The 19,758-nt window shown below is 39.2% G+C and overlaps 1 protein-coding gene across 2 annotated transcripts in view; it reads left to right on the plus strand.

Moving 5' to 3' along the window:
* Hel25E (ATP-dependent RNA helicase 25E) overlaps nt 1-18,630 on the plus strand; it is a 46,567-nt gene extending 27,937 nt beyond the window's left edge. Inside the window, exons 8-10 of one of the 2 annotated variants that reach the window (XM_053776623.2) lie at nt 310-447; nt 15,263-15,427; nt 18,294-18,630. In XM_053776623.2, coding sequence (XP_053632598.1) covers nt 310-447; nt 15,263-15,394 — 270 coding nt within the window. In that variant the 3' untranslated portion in view covers nt 15,395-15,427; nt 18,294-18,630. The remainder of the gene's footprint in view (nt 1-309; nt 448-15,262; nt 15,428-18,293) is intronic. The other variant, XM_070084396.1, reaches the window with a different exon arrangement.
* Nucleotides 18,631-19,758: the final 1,128 nt, after the last annotated feature.

The following is a 19,758-nucleotide window of genomic DNA, read 5'->3' on the forward strand; positions in this document are numbered from 1 at the left end:
ATTTTTACAATCTCTTGTCCCCCTTCCCTTTATATAAAGGGACTATACATGCTCTCTGCCAATCCCTAGGTACCTTTCCCTTTTAATTGATACTGGTATTATTTTGCTTCAGTGTGCAAAGTGCAGTGATGTTCATTGTATATTGGTATATGGTATTGTATATATTTGGTATTGTATGTATTGGTATATTTTTGAAAAACTGAAGTACTGACTGTAAAATATAACTTGCATAGTATTGTTAACTTTAAAAGAGAATTTCTACATGTCCCAGTAATTCATTTAACTTTAATCTACTATGGACCATTGCAGCGTATTCTTGTAGCCACAAATCTCTTTGGCCGAGGAATGGACATTGAAAGAGTTAACATAGTCTTCAATTATGATATGCCAGAAGACAGCGATACATATCTTCACAGAGTGGCAAGAGCTGGAAGATTTGGTACCAAAGTAAGTTACCTATCTAATAGTGTACTACCTTAAGTATCTACAAAGGGCATCTTCAAGTAACTGCATGAAATTTTTTTTTATTTCTTTGAGTTTAGCTTGTAACTTTAGAATGCCTCATCCAGTCAGCATCAGATTTTCAATGCTGGTTTAATGTATGGGGATTAAGGGTTCATACAACTATTAGCCTGTGCCCTATGAACAATTTTTGTTGTTGAGAAGGCCTCTTCTGGTAGGCTTCAAATTTCTAATACTGTTTTGTACTTTTAAGAAGGTTTTGATTCTTAGTAGAAAATGTAGGTGCCAATTGAATTTTTAAGTGGCATTTTTGTTGCATGGAATAAATTTTAAAATTCATTTTTGAACAGCCTAATTATATTAATCCATTAACTGCCCAAAGATAGATCTACGTTCTCTCGCCCCGTGCTGTGAATGTTTTGAAAAAAAAAAAAAAATTAGAGGGCAAAAAAATTTTTTTTTTAGGGTTGGTACGTACCGAGATCTAAGACACCGAAATTAGCGCTGGATGCTCGCCTGACAGCAACATGGAGTCCTGCTGCTTGCAGAAGTGTTGCCGATATACTTTTTTTTCGATAATTACAATTTGTACTAGTTCTTGTGATTTCATAGCCAATGTGTGTTCTGACACTAATATTAGGTACTCAAATTCTCTCTCTCTCTCTCTCTCTCTATCTCTCTCTCTATCTCTCTCTCTATCTCTCTCTCTCTATCTCTCTCTCTATCTCTCTCTCTCTATCTCTCTCTCTATCTCTCTCTCTATCTCTCTATCTCTCTATCTCTCTCTCTATCTCTCTCTCTCTCTCTCTCTCTCTCTATCTCTCTCTATCTCTCTCTCTCTCTTCTCTCTCATCTCTCTATCTCTCTCTCTCTCTCTATCTCTCTCTCTCTATCTCTCTCATCTCTCTCTCTCTCATCTCTCATCTCTCTCTATCTTCTCTCTATCTCTCTCTATCTCTCTCTCTATCTCTCTCTATCTCCTCTCTCTCTCTCTCTCTCTATTCTATCTCTCTATCTCTCTATCTCTATCTCTATCTCTCTCTATCTCTCATCTCTCTTCTCTCCTCTCATCTCTCTATCTCCCTATCTCTCTATCTCTCTATCTCTCTATCTCTCTCTATCTCTCTCTATCTCTCTATCTCTATCTCTCTATCTCTCTATCTCTCTATCTCTATCTCTATCTTCTCTCTCTCTCTTCTCTCTCTCTATCTATCTCTCTCTCTATCTCTATCTCTCTCTATCTCTATCTCTCTATCTCTATCTCTATCTCTATTCTATCTCTCTATCTCTATCTATCTCTATCTCTCTCTCTCTCTCTATCTCTCTATCTCTCTATCTCTCTCTCTCTCTCTATCTCTATCTCTATCTCTCTCTCTCTCTCTCTCTCTCTCTCTCTATCTCCTCTCTCTCTATCTCTCTCTCTCTTATCTCTCTCTCTATCTCTCTCTCTCATCTCTCTCTCTCTCTCTCTATCCTATCTCTCTATCATCTCTCTATCTCTATCTATCTCTCATCTATCTCTCTCTCTCTCTATCTCTCTCTCTCTATCTCTCATCTCTCTCCCTATCTCTCTCTCTCTCTCTCTCTCTCTCTCTCTATCTCCTCTCTATCTATCTCTATTCTCTCTATCTCTCTCTCTCTATCTCTATCTCTCTCATCTCTCTCTATCTCTCTCTCTATCTCTCTATCTCTCTCTCTCTATCTCTCTCTCTCTATCTCTCTCTCTCTCTATCTCTCTCATCTCTCTCTATCTCTCTCTCTCTATCTCTCTCTATCTCTATCTCTCATCTCTATCTCTATCTCTTCTATCTCTCTATCTCTCTCTATCTCTCTCTCTATATTCCCTCTCATTCTCTATCTCTATATCTATCTCATTCCATCTCTATCTCTCTCTCTCTCTATCTCTCTCTCTCTATCTCTCTCTCTATCTATATCTCTCTCTATCTATATCTCTCATTCTCTATCTCTCTCTATCATCTCTATCTCTCTCTATCTCTCTATTCTCTATCTCTCTCTATCTCTATCTCTCTTCTATCTCTATCTCTCTTCTCTTCATCTCTCTCTATCTCTCTCTCTCTCTCTATCTCTCTATCTCTCATTCTCTCTATCTCTATCTCTAATCATCTTATCTCTCTTCTCTATCTCTCTCTCTCTCTCTCTCTCTCTCTCTCTCTCTCTAATCTCCCTCTCATCTCCTCTCTCATCTCTCTCTCTCTCTATCTCTCTCTCCCATCTCTCTCTCTATCTCTCTATCTCATCTCTCTATCTCTCTCTCTATCTCTCTCTATCTCTCTCTCTATCTATCTCCTCTATCTCTCTCATCTCTATCTCTATCTCTCTCTATCTCTCTCTATCTCTCTCATCTCTCTCTCTCTCTCTCTATCTCTCTCTATCTCTATCTCTCTCATCTCTCTCTATTCCCTCTCTCTCTCTCTCTCTATCTCTCTCTATCTCCTATCTCTATCTCCCCTCTCTCTCTATCTCCCATCTCTCTCTCTATCTCTCTCTCCCATCTCATCTTCCCTCCATCTCTCTATCTCTATATCTCTCATCTCTCTCTATCTCCCATCTCTCTCTATCTCTCTCATCTCTCTCTCTCTATCTCTCTCTATCTCTCTCTATCTCTATCTCTATCTCTCTCTCTCATCTCTCTCTCTCTCTCTATCTCTATCTCTCTCTCTCTATCTCTATCTCTCTCTCTCTCTCTATCTCTATCTCTCTCTATCTTCTATCTCTATCTCTCTCTATCTCTATCTCTATCTCTCTATCTCTCTCTCTCTCTCTCTCTCTCTCTATCTCTCTATCTCTCTCTCTCTCTCTCCCTCTCTCTCATCTCTCTCTCTCTCTCTCTCTCTCTCTCTCTCTCTCTCTCTCTCTCTTCTATATATATGTATGTATATATATATATATATATATATATATATATATATATATATATATATATATATATATATATATATAATAAAATGTAAGTGGATGTTGTGCAGATGAATAAGAAAGAGATGATTGTGGATGCTTATGAATGAGAATAAGCTGGATGTCCCTGGCTTTTAAGTGAAACAGCTGAAGGGGGTGGAGAGCCTCAGGTGAGAGGAATAAAATGGGATTAGGTCAGGGTTTCCAAATAGAAGTTAGGGAGCCTAAAGTGAAGGAGTAAGCAATAATGTTGAAGGATAAGCTTATGGCAGGAAAAGAGGGACTATAAATGTATTAATTCAAGGATTATGGAGTAAAAATAAAGATTGGATGTAAAAGTGGGTTATAGGCTGCTTTGTATGCACCTGGAAGAAGAGAAGGTGTAGTGGAGAGAGAGAGATTTTGGGAAATGTTGAGGAATGCAAGTGGGGAGTTTTGAAATCAAGGTGAGAGTAATGGTGGTTGGGGATTTTAATGCTAAAGTGGGTAAAATGTTATGGGAGGAGTAGTAGGTAAATTTGGGGTGCTAGGGTAAAATGTAAATGGGGAGCCTTTTAATTGAGCTATGTGTAGAAAGAAATTTGGTAATAAGTAATACATATTTTATGAAAAAGAGGATAAATAAAATATACAAGGTGTATGTATGGTAGCACTTAATGAAAGTAGTTTATTAGATTATGGTATTGGTGGATAAAAGGTTGATGAGTAGGCTTCCAGGATGTATATGTTTATTCAGAGGGGCAACTGATATATTTGATCATTATTTAGTTGTATTAAGTAGCTTAGAGTTAATAGGTAGATGGGAAAAGAGGAAGGTGGCAAGTAAATAAGTAAGAGGGGAGGGGTGAAAGTGTATAAACCTAATGGGAGGAGGAAGTTCGGGTGAGATATGTTTACTCATTGGCAGAAAGGTGGGCTAGTGTAAAAGATGAGTAGTGGGGGGTTAAGAGGGGCTTGGAATAGTTTTAAAATGCAGTATTAGAATGGGGCAGAAGTTTCTGTGGTTATAGGAGGGTAGGGGGCAGGAGGAAAGAGGAGGTGATTGGTGGAATGTGGGATGGCGTAAAGGGGTGTGATAAAAAGAGGAAAAGGTAGCTTATGAGGAGGTTTTTACAAAGCAGAAGTGTTAGTAAGAAGAGCAGAGTATATGGAGAGTAAAAGAAAGGTAAAGAGAGGGAGTGGTGTGAGAGAGTGCAAAAGGAGAGTGATGATAGAGGTGGGAGAGGTACTGCTCAAGAAATTTTAACTTGAAAATAAGAAAAATTTTGGAGTGAGTTAAACAAGTTAAGAAAGCCTAGGGAAAATATGGATTTGTGTGTTAAAAACAGAGTAGGGGAGTTAGTAGATGGGGAGATGGAGGTATTGGGAAGATGGCGAGAATATTTTGAGGAACTTTTTAAATGTTAAGAATGAAAGAAACAGGAGGCAGTAATTTCATGGCGCACTGGTCTTGGAGTGTATACCATCTTTTAGAGTGAAGAAGAGCAGAATGTAAGTGTGGGGGGAGGGTATGTGAGGCATTATGGTGAAAATGAAATGGGGGTAAAGTGCAGCTTGGAAACTGATGGGTGATCATGACAGAAATGTTAAAAGCAGGGGGGATATAGTTGGTTGAGTGGTTGGTACTTTGTTTAATAAATGTATGAAAGAGGGAAGGTACCTAGGGATTGGCTGGCAGAGCATGTGTATAGTCCCTATATAAAGGGAAAGGGGACAAAAGAGATTGTAAAATTGCATTATAGAGGAATAAGCTTTTTGGCTGAGTATACCCAGAAAAGTGGTAACTGTAGGGTTATAATTGAAAGAATTAGAGGTAAGACAGAATGTAGGATCATGATGAGCAAGGAGGTTTTAGAGTGGGTAGGGGATGTGTAGATTGTGTTAGTTTACATTGAAGCTATTATATGTGAATAGTATTTAGATAAAGATAGGGTGTTTTTATTGCATTTGTTATGGATTTTAGGCGGTATATGATAGTGAGTGGATAAGAGGAGCAATGTGGCAGATGTTGCAAGTATATGGAATAGGTGGTGTTATTAAATGCTGTAAAAGAGTTTTTATGAGGATATGAGGTTTCAGTTAGGTGTGTGTAGAAGAGAGGGTGAGACTTACTTCCCTGGCAGTAGGTCTTAGGGATAGGATGTGTAATGTCACCTATGGTTGTTTCAATCATATGATCAGATGGGGCTTGTGGTACAGAACGTAAAATGCTAGGGTGTTTGGGAGAGGGGTGGGATTGTTCATGGGGAATCGCTTCAAAAATGGGAATTGACACAGTTGGCTTTTTGTTGATGATACTTGTAAAGCTTTATGGGAGAGTTTCCTGTGCCAAAAAATTGCAGGCGTTAGGTGGATGAGTCTGGGAATGTGTAAAGGTAGAAAGTTGGAAAGTGCTGAAATATATAGAGTAAGGTGATGAGGGTGTCAAATGATTTAGATAAAGAAAATTGGATATCAAATTGGGTATGGAGGAGTATGGAAGAAGGTGAATGTTTCTAGATTACTTTGGACGTTGATCGGTCATGGATGGATTTATGAAGGATGAGGTTAATCATATAAGCCTTGATGAGGGAAAAAGGTGAGTGGTGCGCTGAGGTATATGTGGAGTCAAAAACCGTTATTCTATGGAGGTGCATGTGGGCCGAATGTAATGGAGTATAGTAGTACCTCAACTCCTTATATAAGGGTGTGGCTTGGGTGGTGGTAATGCAGTGTTATGGAGACTGGTTGAGGCGCAGCGGAGGTCTCGTCCTGGTTTAAGGGTAATGTGCAGGTGTATTATGCAGAAAATTGGAGTGGTGGAAATTAGGGAGAAGGTGTGGAGTTAATATAAGTAATTAAGTCAGAGGGCAAGAGGAGGGTTGTTGAGTGGTTTGTCATTTATAAAGAATGGATCAGGGAGTAGACGTGAGCATATCACCTATAGGAAAGGAAGGCGGGGTAGGGGTCACCAGCCCTAGGTTGGAGAGAGGTGAAAGGAGGCCTTTGTAGGTGGGTTGATCTTCCAGCAGGGCAGCAGGTGGAGCGTAGTTAGATAGGAGTGAATCGGAGACGACTAATGGAGTTTTCCAGAGCCCTGGACGAGTCTGTTGGAAGTGTGAGCAGGGCAATATTTAGGGTAGTGGGGATTCAGGGGAAATCCGGTTATTTTCATATAGGTCGGACTTCTGGAGTTCCTGGGAAATGGGGAAGTAGTTAATGCCCTGGTATTTTTCTTTAGGGGGTGCCTATTGGCCTGGGTGGGATATGCTGCCGTGGTCTATATGTCATAGCTAGACTGGTTTATGATTTCATGAGCACCTTCTGTAAACAGTGATAACGTAAGTGAAGGTGGTGGCAGTAGCTTGAATGATGATGAGTTTAGCTTTTTCTTTGGGGGATTTTCTTCTTGTCACTTCCTGTTGGGTAGGACGCCCACCTTGCTTGCAAAAAAATTTTTTCAATAAGTCCCGGTTGTCTCCCACAGTAGGAGTGCAGGGTGACCCAAAAAAAAATGAAAGAAAATCCCCAAAAAGAAAATACTTTCATCATTCAACAACTTTCACCACACACAATACATTATCACTGCTTTGCTTTTGCAGCTCTTTCCTTCTCCTATAGATTTATATGCTTTCCATGTCATTCTACTTTGATCCATTCTCTCTAAATGACCAAACCACCTCAACAACCCCTCTTCTGCCCTCTGACTAATGCTTTTATTAACTCCACACCTTCTCCTAATTTCCACACTCCGAATTTTCTGCATAATATTTACACCACACATTGCCCTTAGACAGGACATCTCCACTGCCTCCAACCATCTCCTCGCTGCTGCTGCATTTACCACCCAAGCTTCACATCCATATAAGTGTTGGTACTACTATACTTTTATACATTCCCTTCTTTGCCTTCATAGATAACGTTTTTTGACTCCACATATACCTCAACGCACCACTCACCTTTTTTCCCTCATCAATTCTATGGTTAACCTCATCCTTCATAAATCCATCCGCCGACACGTCAACTCCCAAGTATCTGAAAACATTCACTTCTTCCATACTCCTCCTCCCCAATTTGATATCCAATTTTTCTTTATCTAAATCATTTGATACCCTCATCACCTTACTCTTTTCTATGTTCACTTTCAACTTTCTACCTTTACACACATTCTCAAACTCATCCACTAACCTTTGCAATTTTTCTTTAGAATCTCCCATAAGCACAGTATCATCAGCAAAAAGTAACTGTCAATTCCCATTTTGAATTTGATTCCCCATAATTTAATCCCACCCCTCTCCCGAACACCCTAGCATTTACTTCTTTTACAACCCCATCTATAAATATATTAACCATGGTGACATTACACATCCCTGTCTAAGACCTACTTTTACCGGGAAGTATTCTCCCTCTCTTCTACACACCCTAACCTGAGCCTCACTATCCTCATAAAAGCTCTTTACAGCATTTAGTAACTTAACACCTATTCCATATACTTGCAAGATTTGCCACATTGCTCCTCTATACACTCTATCATATGCCTTTTCTAAATCCATAAATGCAATAAAAACTTCCCTACCTTTATCTAAATACTGTTTACATATATGCTTCAATGTAAACACTTGATCTACACATCCCCTACCCACTCTGAAGCCTCCTTGCTCGTCCGCAATTCTACATTCCGTCTTACCTCTAATTCTTTCAATTATAACCCTACCATATACTTTTCCTGGTATACTCAGTAAACTTACTCCTCTATAATTTCTACAATCTCTTTTGTCCCCTTTCCCTTTATATAAAGGGACTATACATGCTCTCTGCCAATCACTAGGTACCTTCCCCTCTTTCATACATTTATTAAACAAAAGTACCAACCACTCCAACACTATATCCCCCCCTGCTTTTAACATTTCTGTCATGATCCCATCAGTTCCAGCTGCTTTACCCCCTTTCATTCTATGTAATGCCTCACGTACCTCCACCACACTTACATTCTGCTCTTCTTCACTCTTAAAAGATGGTATACCTCCCTGGCCAGTGCATGAAATTACCGCCTCCCTTTCTTCCTCAACATTTAAAAGTTCCTCAAAATATTCTCGCCATCTACCTAATACCTCCCTTTCCCCATCTACTAATTCCTCTACTCTGTTTTTAACTGACAAATCCATACTTTCCCTAGGCTTTCTTAACTTGTTTAACTTACTCCAAAATTTTTTCTTATTTTCATTAAAATTTCTTGACAGTGCCTCTCCCACTCTATCATCTGCTCTCCTTTTGCACTCTCTCACCACTCTCTTCACCTTTCCTTTACTCTCCATATACTCTGCTCTTCTTATAACACTTCTAACTCTTCTGCTCTGTAAAAACCTCTCATAAGCTACCTTTTTCTCTTTTATCACACCCTTTACTTCATCATTCCACCAGTCACTCCTCTTTCCTCCTGCCCCCACCCTCCTATAACCACAAACTTCTGCCCCACATTCTAATACTGCATTTTTAAAACTATTCCAACCCTCTTCAACCCCCCCCATCCCCCCACTACTCATCTTTGCACTAGCCCACCTTTCTGCCAATAGTCGCTTATATCTCACCCGAACTTCCTCCTCCCTTAGTTTATACACTTTCACCTCCCTCTTACTTGTTGTTGCCACCTTCCTCTTTTCCCATCTACCTCTTACTCTAACTGTAGCTACAACTAAATAATGATCCGATATATCAGTTGCCCCTCTATAAACATGTACATCCTGGAGCCTACCCATCAACCTTTTATCCACCAATACATAATCTAACAAACTACTTTCATTACGTGCTACATCATACCTTGTATATTTGTTTATCCTCTTTTTTCATAAAATATGTATTACTTATTACCAAATTTCTTTCTACACATAGCTCAATTAAAGGCTCCCCATTTACATTTACCCCTGGCACCCCAAATTTACCTACTACTCCCTCCATAACATTTTTACCCACTTTAGCATTGAAATCCCCAACCACCATTACTCTCACACTTGATTCAAAACTCCCCACGCATTCACTCAACATTTCCCAGAATCTCTCTCTCTACACTTCTCTCTTCTCCTGGTGCATACACACTTACTGTAACCCACTTTTCACATCCAATCTTTATTTTACTCCACATAATCCTTGAATTTATACATTTGTAGTCCCTCTTTTCCTGCCATAGCTTATCCTTCAACATTATTGCTACTCCTTCTTTAGCTCTAACTCTATTTGAAACCCCTGACCTAATCCCATTTATTCCTCTCCATTGAAACTCCCACCCCCTTCAGCTTTGTTTCACTTAAAGCCAGGACATCCAGTTTCTTCTCATTCATAACATCCACAATCATCTCTTTCTTATCATTTGCACAACATCCACGCACATTCGGACTTCCCACTTTGACAATTTTCTTCTTCTTATTCTTTTTAGTAATCTTTACAGGAAAAGGGGTTACTAGCCCATTGTTCCCGGCATTTTAGTTGACTTTTACAACACGCATGGCTTACGGAGGAAAGATTCTTATTCCACTTCCCCATTGATATAAAAGGAAAAGTAATAAGACCAAGACCTATTAAGATAAAATCAAAGAAAACTCAGATAAGTGTGTATAAATAAACGTGTACATGTATGTGTAGTGTGACCTAAGTGTAAGTAGAAGTAGCAAGACATACCTGTAATCTTGCATATTTGAGACAAAAGACACCAGCAATCCTACCATCATGTAAAACAATTACAGGCTTTTGTTTTACATTCACTTGGCAGGACGGTAGTACCTCCCTGGGTGGTTGCTGTCTACCAACCTATTACCTACAAACTATAGTTATACTAATTCTTTTATATGGGTGTGAAGCATGGGTGGTGAATGTTGCAACAAGGAGAAGGCTGGAGGCAGTGATGTCATGTCTGAGGGCAGTGTGTGGTGTGAATATAATGCAGAGAATCCATAGTTTGGAGATAGGAGGAGGTGTGGGGTTACCAAAATTATTATCCAGAGGGCTGAGGAGGGGCTACTGAGGTTGTTCGGACATGTAGAGAGTGTCGAGCAAAATAGAATGACTTGGAGAGTGTATAAATCTGTAGTGGAGGGAAGGCAGGGTAGAGGTAGGCCTGGGATTTATGAAGGATGAGGTTAATCATAGAATTGATGAGGGAAAAAATGTGAATGGTGCATTGAGGTATATGTGGAGTCAAAAAGCGTTATCTATGGAGGCAAAGAAGGGAATGTATGAAAGTATAGTAGTACCAACACTCTTATATGGGTGTGAAGCTTGGGTGGTAAATGCAGCAGCGAGGAGACGGTTGGAGGCAGTGGAGATGTCCTGTCGAAGGGCAATGTGTGGTGTAAATATTATGCAGAAAATTCGGAGTGTGGAAATTAGGAAAAGGTGTGGAGTTAATAAAAGTATTAGTCAGAGGGCTGAAGAGGGGTTGTTGAGGTGGTTTCGTAATTTAGAGAGAATGAATCCAAGTAGAATGACATGGAGAGCATTTAAATCTTGAAAAGGTTGGAAGGCAGGGGTAAAGGAGGTTTTGTGGGCGAGGGGCTTGGACTTCCAGCAGGCATGCATGAGCATGTTCGATAGGAGTGAATGGAGACAAATGGTATTTGGGACCTGACGATCTGTTTGAGTGTGAGCAGGGTAATATTTAGTGAAGGGATTCAGGGAAACCGGTTATTTTTATATAGCCGGACTTGAGTCCTGGAAATAGGGAGTACAATGCCTGCACTCTAGAGGAGGGGTTCAGGATATTGACAGTTTGGAGGGATATGTTGTGTATCTTTATATGTATATGCTTCTAAGCTGTTGTTCTGAGCACCTCTGCAAAAACAGTGATTGATGTGTGTGAGTGAGATGAACAAGTTGAATGATGGTGAAAGTATTTTTTGGGGGGATTTTTTCTTTTTGGGTCGCCCTGCCTCGGTGGGAGACGGCCGACTTGTTAAAAAAAAAAAAAAAGTAATTATTGGTTTCTGTGATAGCTGAAGAAAGTTTTTTGAGTGGCTGTGTAAATCCTAATTTGTCAGTTTTAAACAAATTGGGATGTTGGTTTCCATGCAAAAACTGGAGACTACCTTTACTGATAGGTTTCAAAAATTGAAAGCTGTGTAGGTGCCAATTATATTGAAATTGTACTGATTTACATGCACTAATTTAAAAGTACCTCTACTGATTGACCTCAAACCTTCGTTGTTATATAGACAAAAGTTTGCATTATCTAATTTGAATCCACAATAATCGATTCAAATTAGGTAAGTTTAAATTTAGAAAGGATATAGGAAAGTACTGGTTTGGTAATAGGGTAGTTGAGTGGAATGGTCTGCCTAGTAGGGTTGTCAAAGCTAAATCCTTGGGTAGTTTCAAATTTAGGTTGGATAAGTACACAAGTGAGAGGGGTTGGATGTGAATGGGACTTGCATATGAGTGAATAGAATTGTCAAATCTTATTCCTTGGGTAGCATTTATTTTTGTTAGTGGGTTGGATTTGTGAAGGACCTGCCTAGTATGGACCTACTGCAGTGTTCCTCCTTATGTTCTTATTGTATTCATTGATCCTCTTAAGGGTGTTCGTCTACACCTGGGCTTTGAGATTAAGTTACAGGTGCTAAATGACAGTGTACTGGACCTCTTCAAGTTATTGATCTCTTGCCCTTGGACCTCTTGTGAGGATTGAGCTTTATCCAGGGTTTTGAAGTACAACTATTATGCCTCACAAACATTTAGGTAAAGAGGGACAACTTTCTCTTTCCTTTCGCCACAGCTGTCTTATACTAAGGTAGGGTGACAAAAAAAAATGCTCGTTCGTTAAGTTGACCCTTTCTCGGTCGGTCCCGTAATACTAGGCCAAAGTTCTTGCTGGAGAAAGCTTGTAGGCCTACATATGAGAGAAAGGGTCTGAGTGGTCAGTGTGTACAGTATAAAAAGAATCCTGTGCAGCATGCACTGCATAATAAAAAACTGCAACCACGTTTTTGGTTTAAAACAGTGACTTTGAGGTGTATTTTCGTATGGTATTTATGATTGTATTCTCATTTTCTTTCTCATTTGATAGAATGGGAGATATACTACAGAAAAAGATGATTTTGAATATTTTACAGGCTAGAAGTAGGTTGAACTTGAGCTCAAAGTAGCAGACATATTTGATTTTTGATGATGATCAAGAGTAACCAGGTCACATCATGTGTCCAATACACGCCAACTGGTGGATCTGATATGCTTTCACAAATGCACTTATATTATTTAAAGCATTTTTACAATAATGCAGTAGTGTGTATAACAGTAAATCTAATTTTTGTGTGAATAAAAATTCAAAATGGTAAGCAGCATAATATGAGAGGGGCCCAGAGATGTGACTAATGAACAGAGAAAATGTTATTTTAGTGCTAGGGATGTTTGCATTGTTTATTCTGGACCCTATTTTGAAATTGGCCTTGAATTTTGTATAAAATTGGCCAAGTTTTCCAATTTCTGATCACTGTTGGGTACTTGAAATAGGTAAATGGGTGGTTTCTTGTGCTCAATCAATAGAACAAAAGGAGTGTTAGCAAAATAACAATGAATATAGCCAATTGGTACAATGGAATTGGCCCAAAATAGGGTTCAAAATAGGTGAAATTGCCGAGACTGCAAAGTTTGCGAGTGTAATTCCATAATTTTTCCATCAAATTTCGTACTTTTGGTTTCGTTACCATCAGAAAGATTTTCTCATAAGCTGTTGTAGTTCCCCTCCCCCCCATTCTTTGACACTGAGAGCAAGTTTGCGAGCAGGGGTCTTGACGGTGAAAGGGTTAAGTAACTATGGAGCCAGAAGTGGAAGGATATAATTCAACTGACCCTCCCAACAACAACTTTCCCATGCCTCATTTTCAGTGTCAGCATTACTTCCCACCTCCAGAATTATGCTAATTTTGAATCCTGTCATGAATGTTAACTTGCTCACACTTGATACAAAATCCTAAAATTCGCTAGTTTTATTTGCAGTGAGGAGGAAGATGGAGGCAGTGGAAATGTTGTCTGAGGGCAATGTGTGGTGTAAATATTATGCAGAGAATTCATAGTTCAGAGATTAGGAGGTGCAGAGATAAGGTATTATGCATAGAGCTGAGGATGGGTTTTTGAGGTGGTTTGGTCATTTAGAGAGAATGGAGCAAAATGCGATGACTTGAAGGATGTATAATTATGTAGTGTAGGGAAGGCTGGGTAGGGGGTTGTCTTGAGAAGGGATGGATGGAGGGGGTAAAGGAGGTTTTATGTGCAAGGGAGTTGAGCATACAGCAGGCATGTGTGAGCATGTTAGATAGGAGTGACTGGAGACAAGTGGTTTTTGGAACCTGACAAGCTGTTGAAATGTGAGCAAAGTAATATTTTGTGAAGGGATTTGGGGAAACCAGTTTTGAGAGTCCTGGAGGTGGGAATGCACTTAACCCCTTGACTGTCGCAACTCCAAATCCTGAGGCGTCTCCTGGTGTCGCCAAAAAAATCCCTACCCCCACCCCCCCAATCTTATGGAATGATAGAGAATCTTTTCTCGATTGTAATGACACCAAAAGAATGTAATTTGATGGAAAACTGATGGAATTACACTCTTGTGAAGTTAGCAACCTTGGCGATATTTATGAATTGGGGATTTCGCCCACTTTGAACCCTATTTTCAGCTAATTCCATTGCTCCAGTCGACCAAACTCATAGCTATTTCTTTAGAACTCTATTTTTTCTATCGATTACGTACAAGAAACTGTCCATTTACTGATTTCAACTACCCAATAATGTGGTCAGAAATTTGCAATTTAGCCAATTTCACAGAAATTAAAAAATATGACAATTTCAAAATAGGGTCCAGAATGAACACTGCAGACATTCCTGGCTCTAAAATAACATTTTCTATGCTCATCAGTCATGTCTCCAGGCCTCTCTGATATTACTCTTGCTTTCTATTCTAAATTTTTATTCAAACAAAAAATAAGATTTACTGTTATGCAGACTACTGCAATATTGTAATAATTGTATAAATAATGTCAACCCAGTCATGACTGCACATTAGAATGGCTACTTGGACATTTATTGGATAATGACGACATTTGTTTACTTTTGAACATCGGCAAACATCAAACATTTCCCCTACTTTGAGTTCCATTTCAAGGTTCTTTTCATAGTAAAACCAATCAAAATCACCTTTATTTCTATAATATGTTTTCCATTCTATCAAATGAGGCCAAGAAAACGAGAATACAACCATAAATGCTATACGAAAATAGAACACAAAGTCGGCATTTTAATTTAAAAAAAAAAAAGTCGAAGTTTTTTTTTTTCCTCATTATGCACTGCGTTCTGCAGGATTTTTTTAATATGGTGCACACTGACCACACAGACCCATTCTCTCACATGTGGGCCTCTGAGCTTTCTCCTGCTTGATTTGAAGCCGCTAGAATCGATGAGTGTATATACGTCAAAAATGGTGGCTCGTAAAACGTATATATACGACCGAAACAGTCAAGGGGTTAAAGGAGGGGATTGGGATATTTGCTCTTTTGAGAGATATCTGAACTGTCGTATCTGTACACCTCTGGTAAGACAGTGATAGTCTGGATGATAGTGAAAGTTTGTTTTTTGGGGTTGCTCTGCCTTGGTGGGAGATGTCTAGAGTGTTAAAAAAAAAAAAAAAAGTTAAACCCAAGTCATTAACTAACCTGCCTCTTCCTTTTTCTTTTATTATTATTATTATTATTATTATTATTATTATTATTATTATTATTATTATTATTTCAGAGTTTAAATGTGTCTGGGAGCTTGTCATGCTTATGACCAAGGTAATGCTTGTATTTTGGCAACTTGTTGCCCAAACTTTGATTGTAGATTGGCTTTTTATTTTTCATTATGCCTATTCTTCAGAATAATATTTTTACAGGGTTTGGCAGTAACCTTTGTCAGTGAAGAAAGTGATGCAAAGACCCTTAATGAAGTTCAGGAACGATTTGATGTTAACATCACAGAACTACCTGATGAAATTGATCTCTCTTCATATATTGAGGGACGCTAGCTGGAAAGTGTTGGCACGCAAAATAATTTTAAGGTAGGTTATATAACTAATTCTACAACTGTACTAGTGTTTTTAAGAGCTCTGTCTTTAGATAGTAATGTACATGTATTTTGGGATCACCTGAAGTGGAATTTGGGATCACCTGAAGACTCCACCCATCTCCACAAACACAAAGGAAAACTAAAATGTAGCTAAATAAATTAATAGGTTGGTTGGGAAAATTGATATTTTATATTAGATATTGTATTAGATATTTTATATTAGGAAAATTGCAAAGGTTAGTGGATGAATATGGGAGTGTGTGTAAAGGTAGAAAGTTGAAAGTGAACATAGAAAAGAGTAAGGTGATGAGGGTATCAAATGATTTAGATAATGAAAAATTGGATATCAAATTGGGGAGGAGGAGTATGGAAGAAGTGAATGTTTTCAGATATTTGGGAGTTCATGTGTCAGCAGATGGATTTATGAAGGATGAGGTTAATCATAGAATTGATTGTGGGAAAAAAGGTGAGTGGTGCATTGAGGTGTATGTGGAGACAAAAAATGTTATCTATGGAGGCAAAGAAGGAAATGTATGAAAGTATAGTAGTACCAACACTCTTATATGGGTGTGAAGCTTAGGTTGTAAATGCTGCAGTGAGGAGGCAGTGGAGATGTCCTGTCTAAGGGCAATGTGTGGTGTAAATATTCTGCAGTAAATAGTGTGTGGAAATTAGGAGAAGGTGTGGCGTTAATAAAAGTATGTCAGAGGGTTTGTTGAGGTGGTTTGGTCATTTAGAGAGAATGGATCAAAGAATGACATGGAGAGCGTATAAATCTGTAGGGGAAGGAAGGCGGGGTAGGGGTCGTCCTCGAAAAGGTTGGAGGGAGGGGGTAAAGGAGGTGTTGTGGGTGAGGGGTTTGGACTTCCAGCAAGTGTGCGTGAATGTGTTAGATAGGAGTGAATGGAGACAAATGGTATTTGGGACCTGACGAGCTGTTGGAGTGCGAGCAGGGTAATATTTAGTGAAGGGATTCAGGGAAACCGGCTATTTTATATAACTGGACTAGAGTTCTGGAAATGGGAAGTACAATGCTTGCACTCTAAAGGAGGGGTTTGGGATATTGGCAGTTTGGAGGGGTATATTGTGTGTTTTTATACATATAAGTGAACAGTATTTAGATAAGGCTAAAGAGGTCTTTGTGGCATTTATGGATTTGGAAAAGGCGTATGACAGGGTGGATAGGGGGGCAATGTGGCAGATGTTGCAAGTGTATGGTGTAGGAGGTAGGTTACTGAAAGCAGTGAAGAGTTTTTACGAGGATAGTGAGGCTCAAGTTAGAGTATGTAGGAAAGAGGGAAATTTTTTCCCAGTAAAAGTAGGCCTTAGACAAGGATGTGTGATGTCACCGTGGTTGTTTAATATATTTATAGATGGGGTTGTAAGAGAAGTAAATGCGAGGGTCTTGGCAAGAGGCGTGGAGTTAAAAGATAAAGAATCACACACAAAGTGGGAGTTGTCACAGCTGCTCTTTGCTGATGACACTGTGCTCTTGGGAGATTCTGAAGAGAAGTTGCAGAGATTGGTGGATGAATTTGGTAGGGTGTGCAAAAGAAGAAAATTAAAGGTGAATACAGGAAAGAGTAAGGTTATGAGGATAACAAAAAGATTAAGTGATGAAAGATTGAATATCAGATTGGAGGGAGAGAGTATGGAGGAGGTGAACGTATTCAGATATTTGGGAGTGGACGTGTCAGCGGATGGGTCTATGAAAGATGAGGTGAATCATAGAATTGATGAGGGAAAAAGAGTGAGTGGTGCACTTAGGAGTCTGTGGAGACAAAGAACTTTGTCCTTGGAGGCAAAGAGGGGAATGTATGAGAGTATAGTTTTACCAACGCTCTTATATGGGTGTGAAGCGTGGGTGATGAATGTTGCAGCGAGGAGAAGGCTGGAGGCAGTGGAGATGTCATGTCTGAGGGCAATGTGTGGTGTGAATATAATGCAGAGAATTCGTAGTTTGGAAGTTAGGAGGAGGTGCGGGATTACCAAAACTGTTGTCCAGAGGGCTGAGGAAGGGTTGTTGAGGTGGTTCGGACATGTAGAGAGAATGGAGCGAAACAGAATGACTTCAAGAGTGTATCAGTCTGTAGTGGAAGGAAGGCGGGGTAGGGGTCGGCCTAGGAAGGGTTGGAGGGAGGGGGTAAAGGAGGTTTTGTGTGCGAGGGGCTTGGACTTCCAGCAGGCATGCGTGAGCGTGTTTGATAGGAGTGAATGGAGACAAATGGTTTTTAATACTTGACGTGCTGTTGGAGTGTGAGCAAAGTAACATTTATGAAGGGATTCAGGGAAACCGGCAGGCCGGACTTGAGTCCTGGAGATGGGAAGTACAGTGCCTGCACTCTGAAGGAGGGGTGTTAATGTTGCAGTTTAAAAATTGTAGTGTAAAGCACCCTTCTGGCAAGACAGTGATGGAGTGAATGATGGTGAAAGTTTTTCTTTTTCGGGCCACCCTGCCTTGGTGGGAATCGGCCGGTGTGATAATAAAAATAAAAAAAAAAAAAAACTTCTAAACTGTTGTATTCTGGGCACCGCTGCAAAAACAGTGATTGTGTGAGTGAGGTGAAAATGTTGAATAATGATGAAAGTATTTTCTTTTTGGTGATTTTTTCTTTCTTTTTGGGTCACCCTGCCTCGGTGGGAGACTGCCGACTTGTTGATTTTTTTTTTTTTGAAAGATTAAATTTACACATGCTATGTTTATGCAAACTAAAAAAAAAATTCCCTAACAATATTCCAGTTTTCTCAAAGAGGAAGTGATTTTTCATGTGATTGTTAGTTTTCCCACGTGAAAAAATAAGATTGAGATACTTCGGATGCATTATATCCTTCATTTTTTTTTATTTTTTTTTTTTCAGGTGGTACATTACATTCGTCCATGGGAAGTGGAAGAAAATTGTGTAGGTGTGATTTACTTCATTCAGGAAACTGTTTGCTGAGTGAGGAAGCTTCTTATTTTCTGACAAGTAAAAGTATCTTTTACAATTAAAAGTGTTTGTAAATTTATAAAATGACCAAAGTATTCATTTGTGAAGTTCTTAACTGAATGTTATCATTTAAATTAAATGTATGTGATTTTTTTTCTCATATTTTTATGTATGATAGAATTAGTAGAACCACTTGCTACTAAAGTACAAGTTTTGTGTACATCATAGCCTTGAATAGTTTTAAGGTATAATAAATATTGTAATGAAAGTAGTTTTAAATAACCTTGTTGGTGTATGTATAAATACCAAGTACCATAAGAAAAAGAATTGTTAAGTCTTTGTATAACATGCAACACACTGTAGATCTGGCGAATTATGTACAAGTAGATGTACACAATTGCATCAACAACTTTTTCTTGTTCGTGATAGCTATTACCTTCAAGGAAGGTTCCTTGATGGTGAGGGGTTCAAGATCCCTTCCAGGGGATTTGAGCTACTTGATATCCTCACATCCCATTTCCCAGGTGCTGTATGACATCAGGTTTAGCACTTGAAAATAGATTAATAGAGAAGCTTAGGGATGGGTATCTTGATAATGATCAAGGGCCATTGATTGACAATTTTCCCATTCCTTTTTTTTGGATCAACCTCAAATTCCTTCCATTTCCAAGATATTGCCTTATCCCTGCCAGTTCAGCGCTTCCCTAGGTCTAAAATGATACGGATCATCCCCTAAATGCCTCTGTCTTCAGTTCTCTTCAGCTGTTCAACACTTGTACCTCAACCTCCCCTTCATCCCCATAACATACAAAATCTATCACCTTGAGTCCTTCACAAGCTTACCATGACCAAATTGACTGCTGCTACATCAAAAGTATGAGTATATACCCTTTTACACCCCTTTCTTTCTCGGATGGTAAGTCTGTCCTCGTTTTAGCAAATGTACATTACTTAAGCCAACTAGTCCTTTGCAACCCCATTCCTTGACAGCTGCCATCTCTAAACTTAACCTAGCTTTCCTTGCCATTCCCACATTATGCTTTCACTTTTTAGAGACAATGGTTATGTATCAAGAGACAGCTGCAAATGCACTTTAATAGGCCCTTTAAATAGCAAACCGATACGATTCTCGTGTAAACTGAAACTTGTGCATTCCCCAATATAATCCTATGTTAACATCAACATTCCAGCCTCATGATCCCCTCTCTTTTGCCTTTATTTTGCCACTTATGCTTGTAACCAATATGCAACACACCACAGAAATTCCTATCACTAGTATATCTATTAAGACCTTGGTGTTCTCTACTGCAGTATTACAAGTAATAATGTCAGTTTTTCAATGCAATATCAAGATGTGGGGAGTTGTGGAGAGCTAGTTCTCCCCCTTAAGCCAGTT

The sequence above is a fragment of the Cherax quadricarinatus genome, chromosome 13, assembly GCF_038502225.1.
Source record: "Cherax quadricarinatus isolate ZL_2023a chromosome 13, ASM3850222v1, whole genome shotgun sequence".
In the NCBI taxonomy this organism is placed as follows: Eukaryota; Metazoa; Arthropoda; class Malacostraca; order Decapoda; family Parastacidae; genus Cherax; species Cherax quadricarinatus.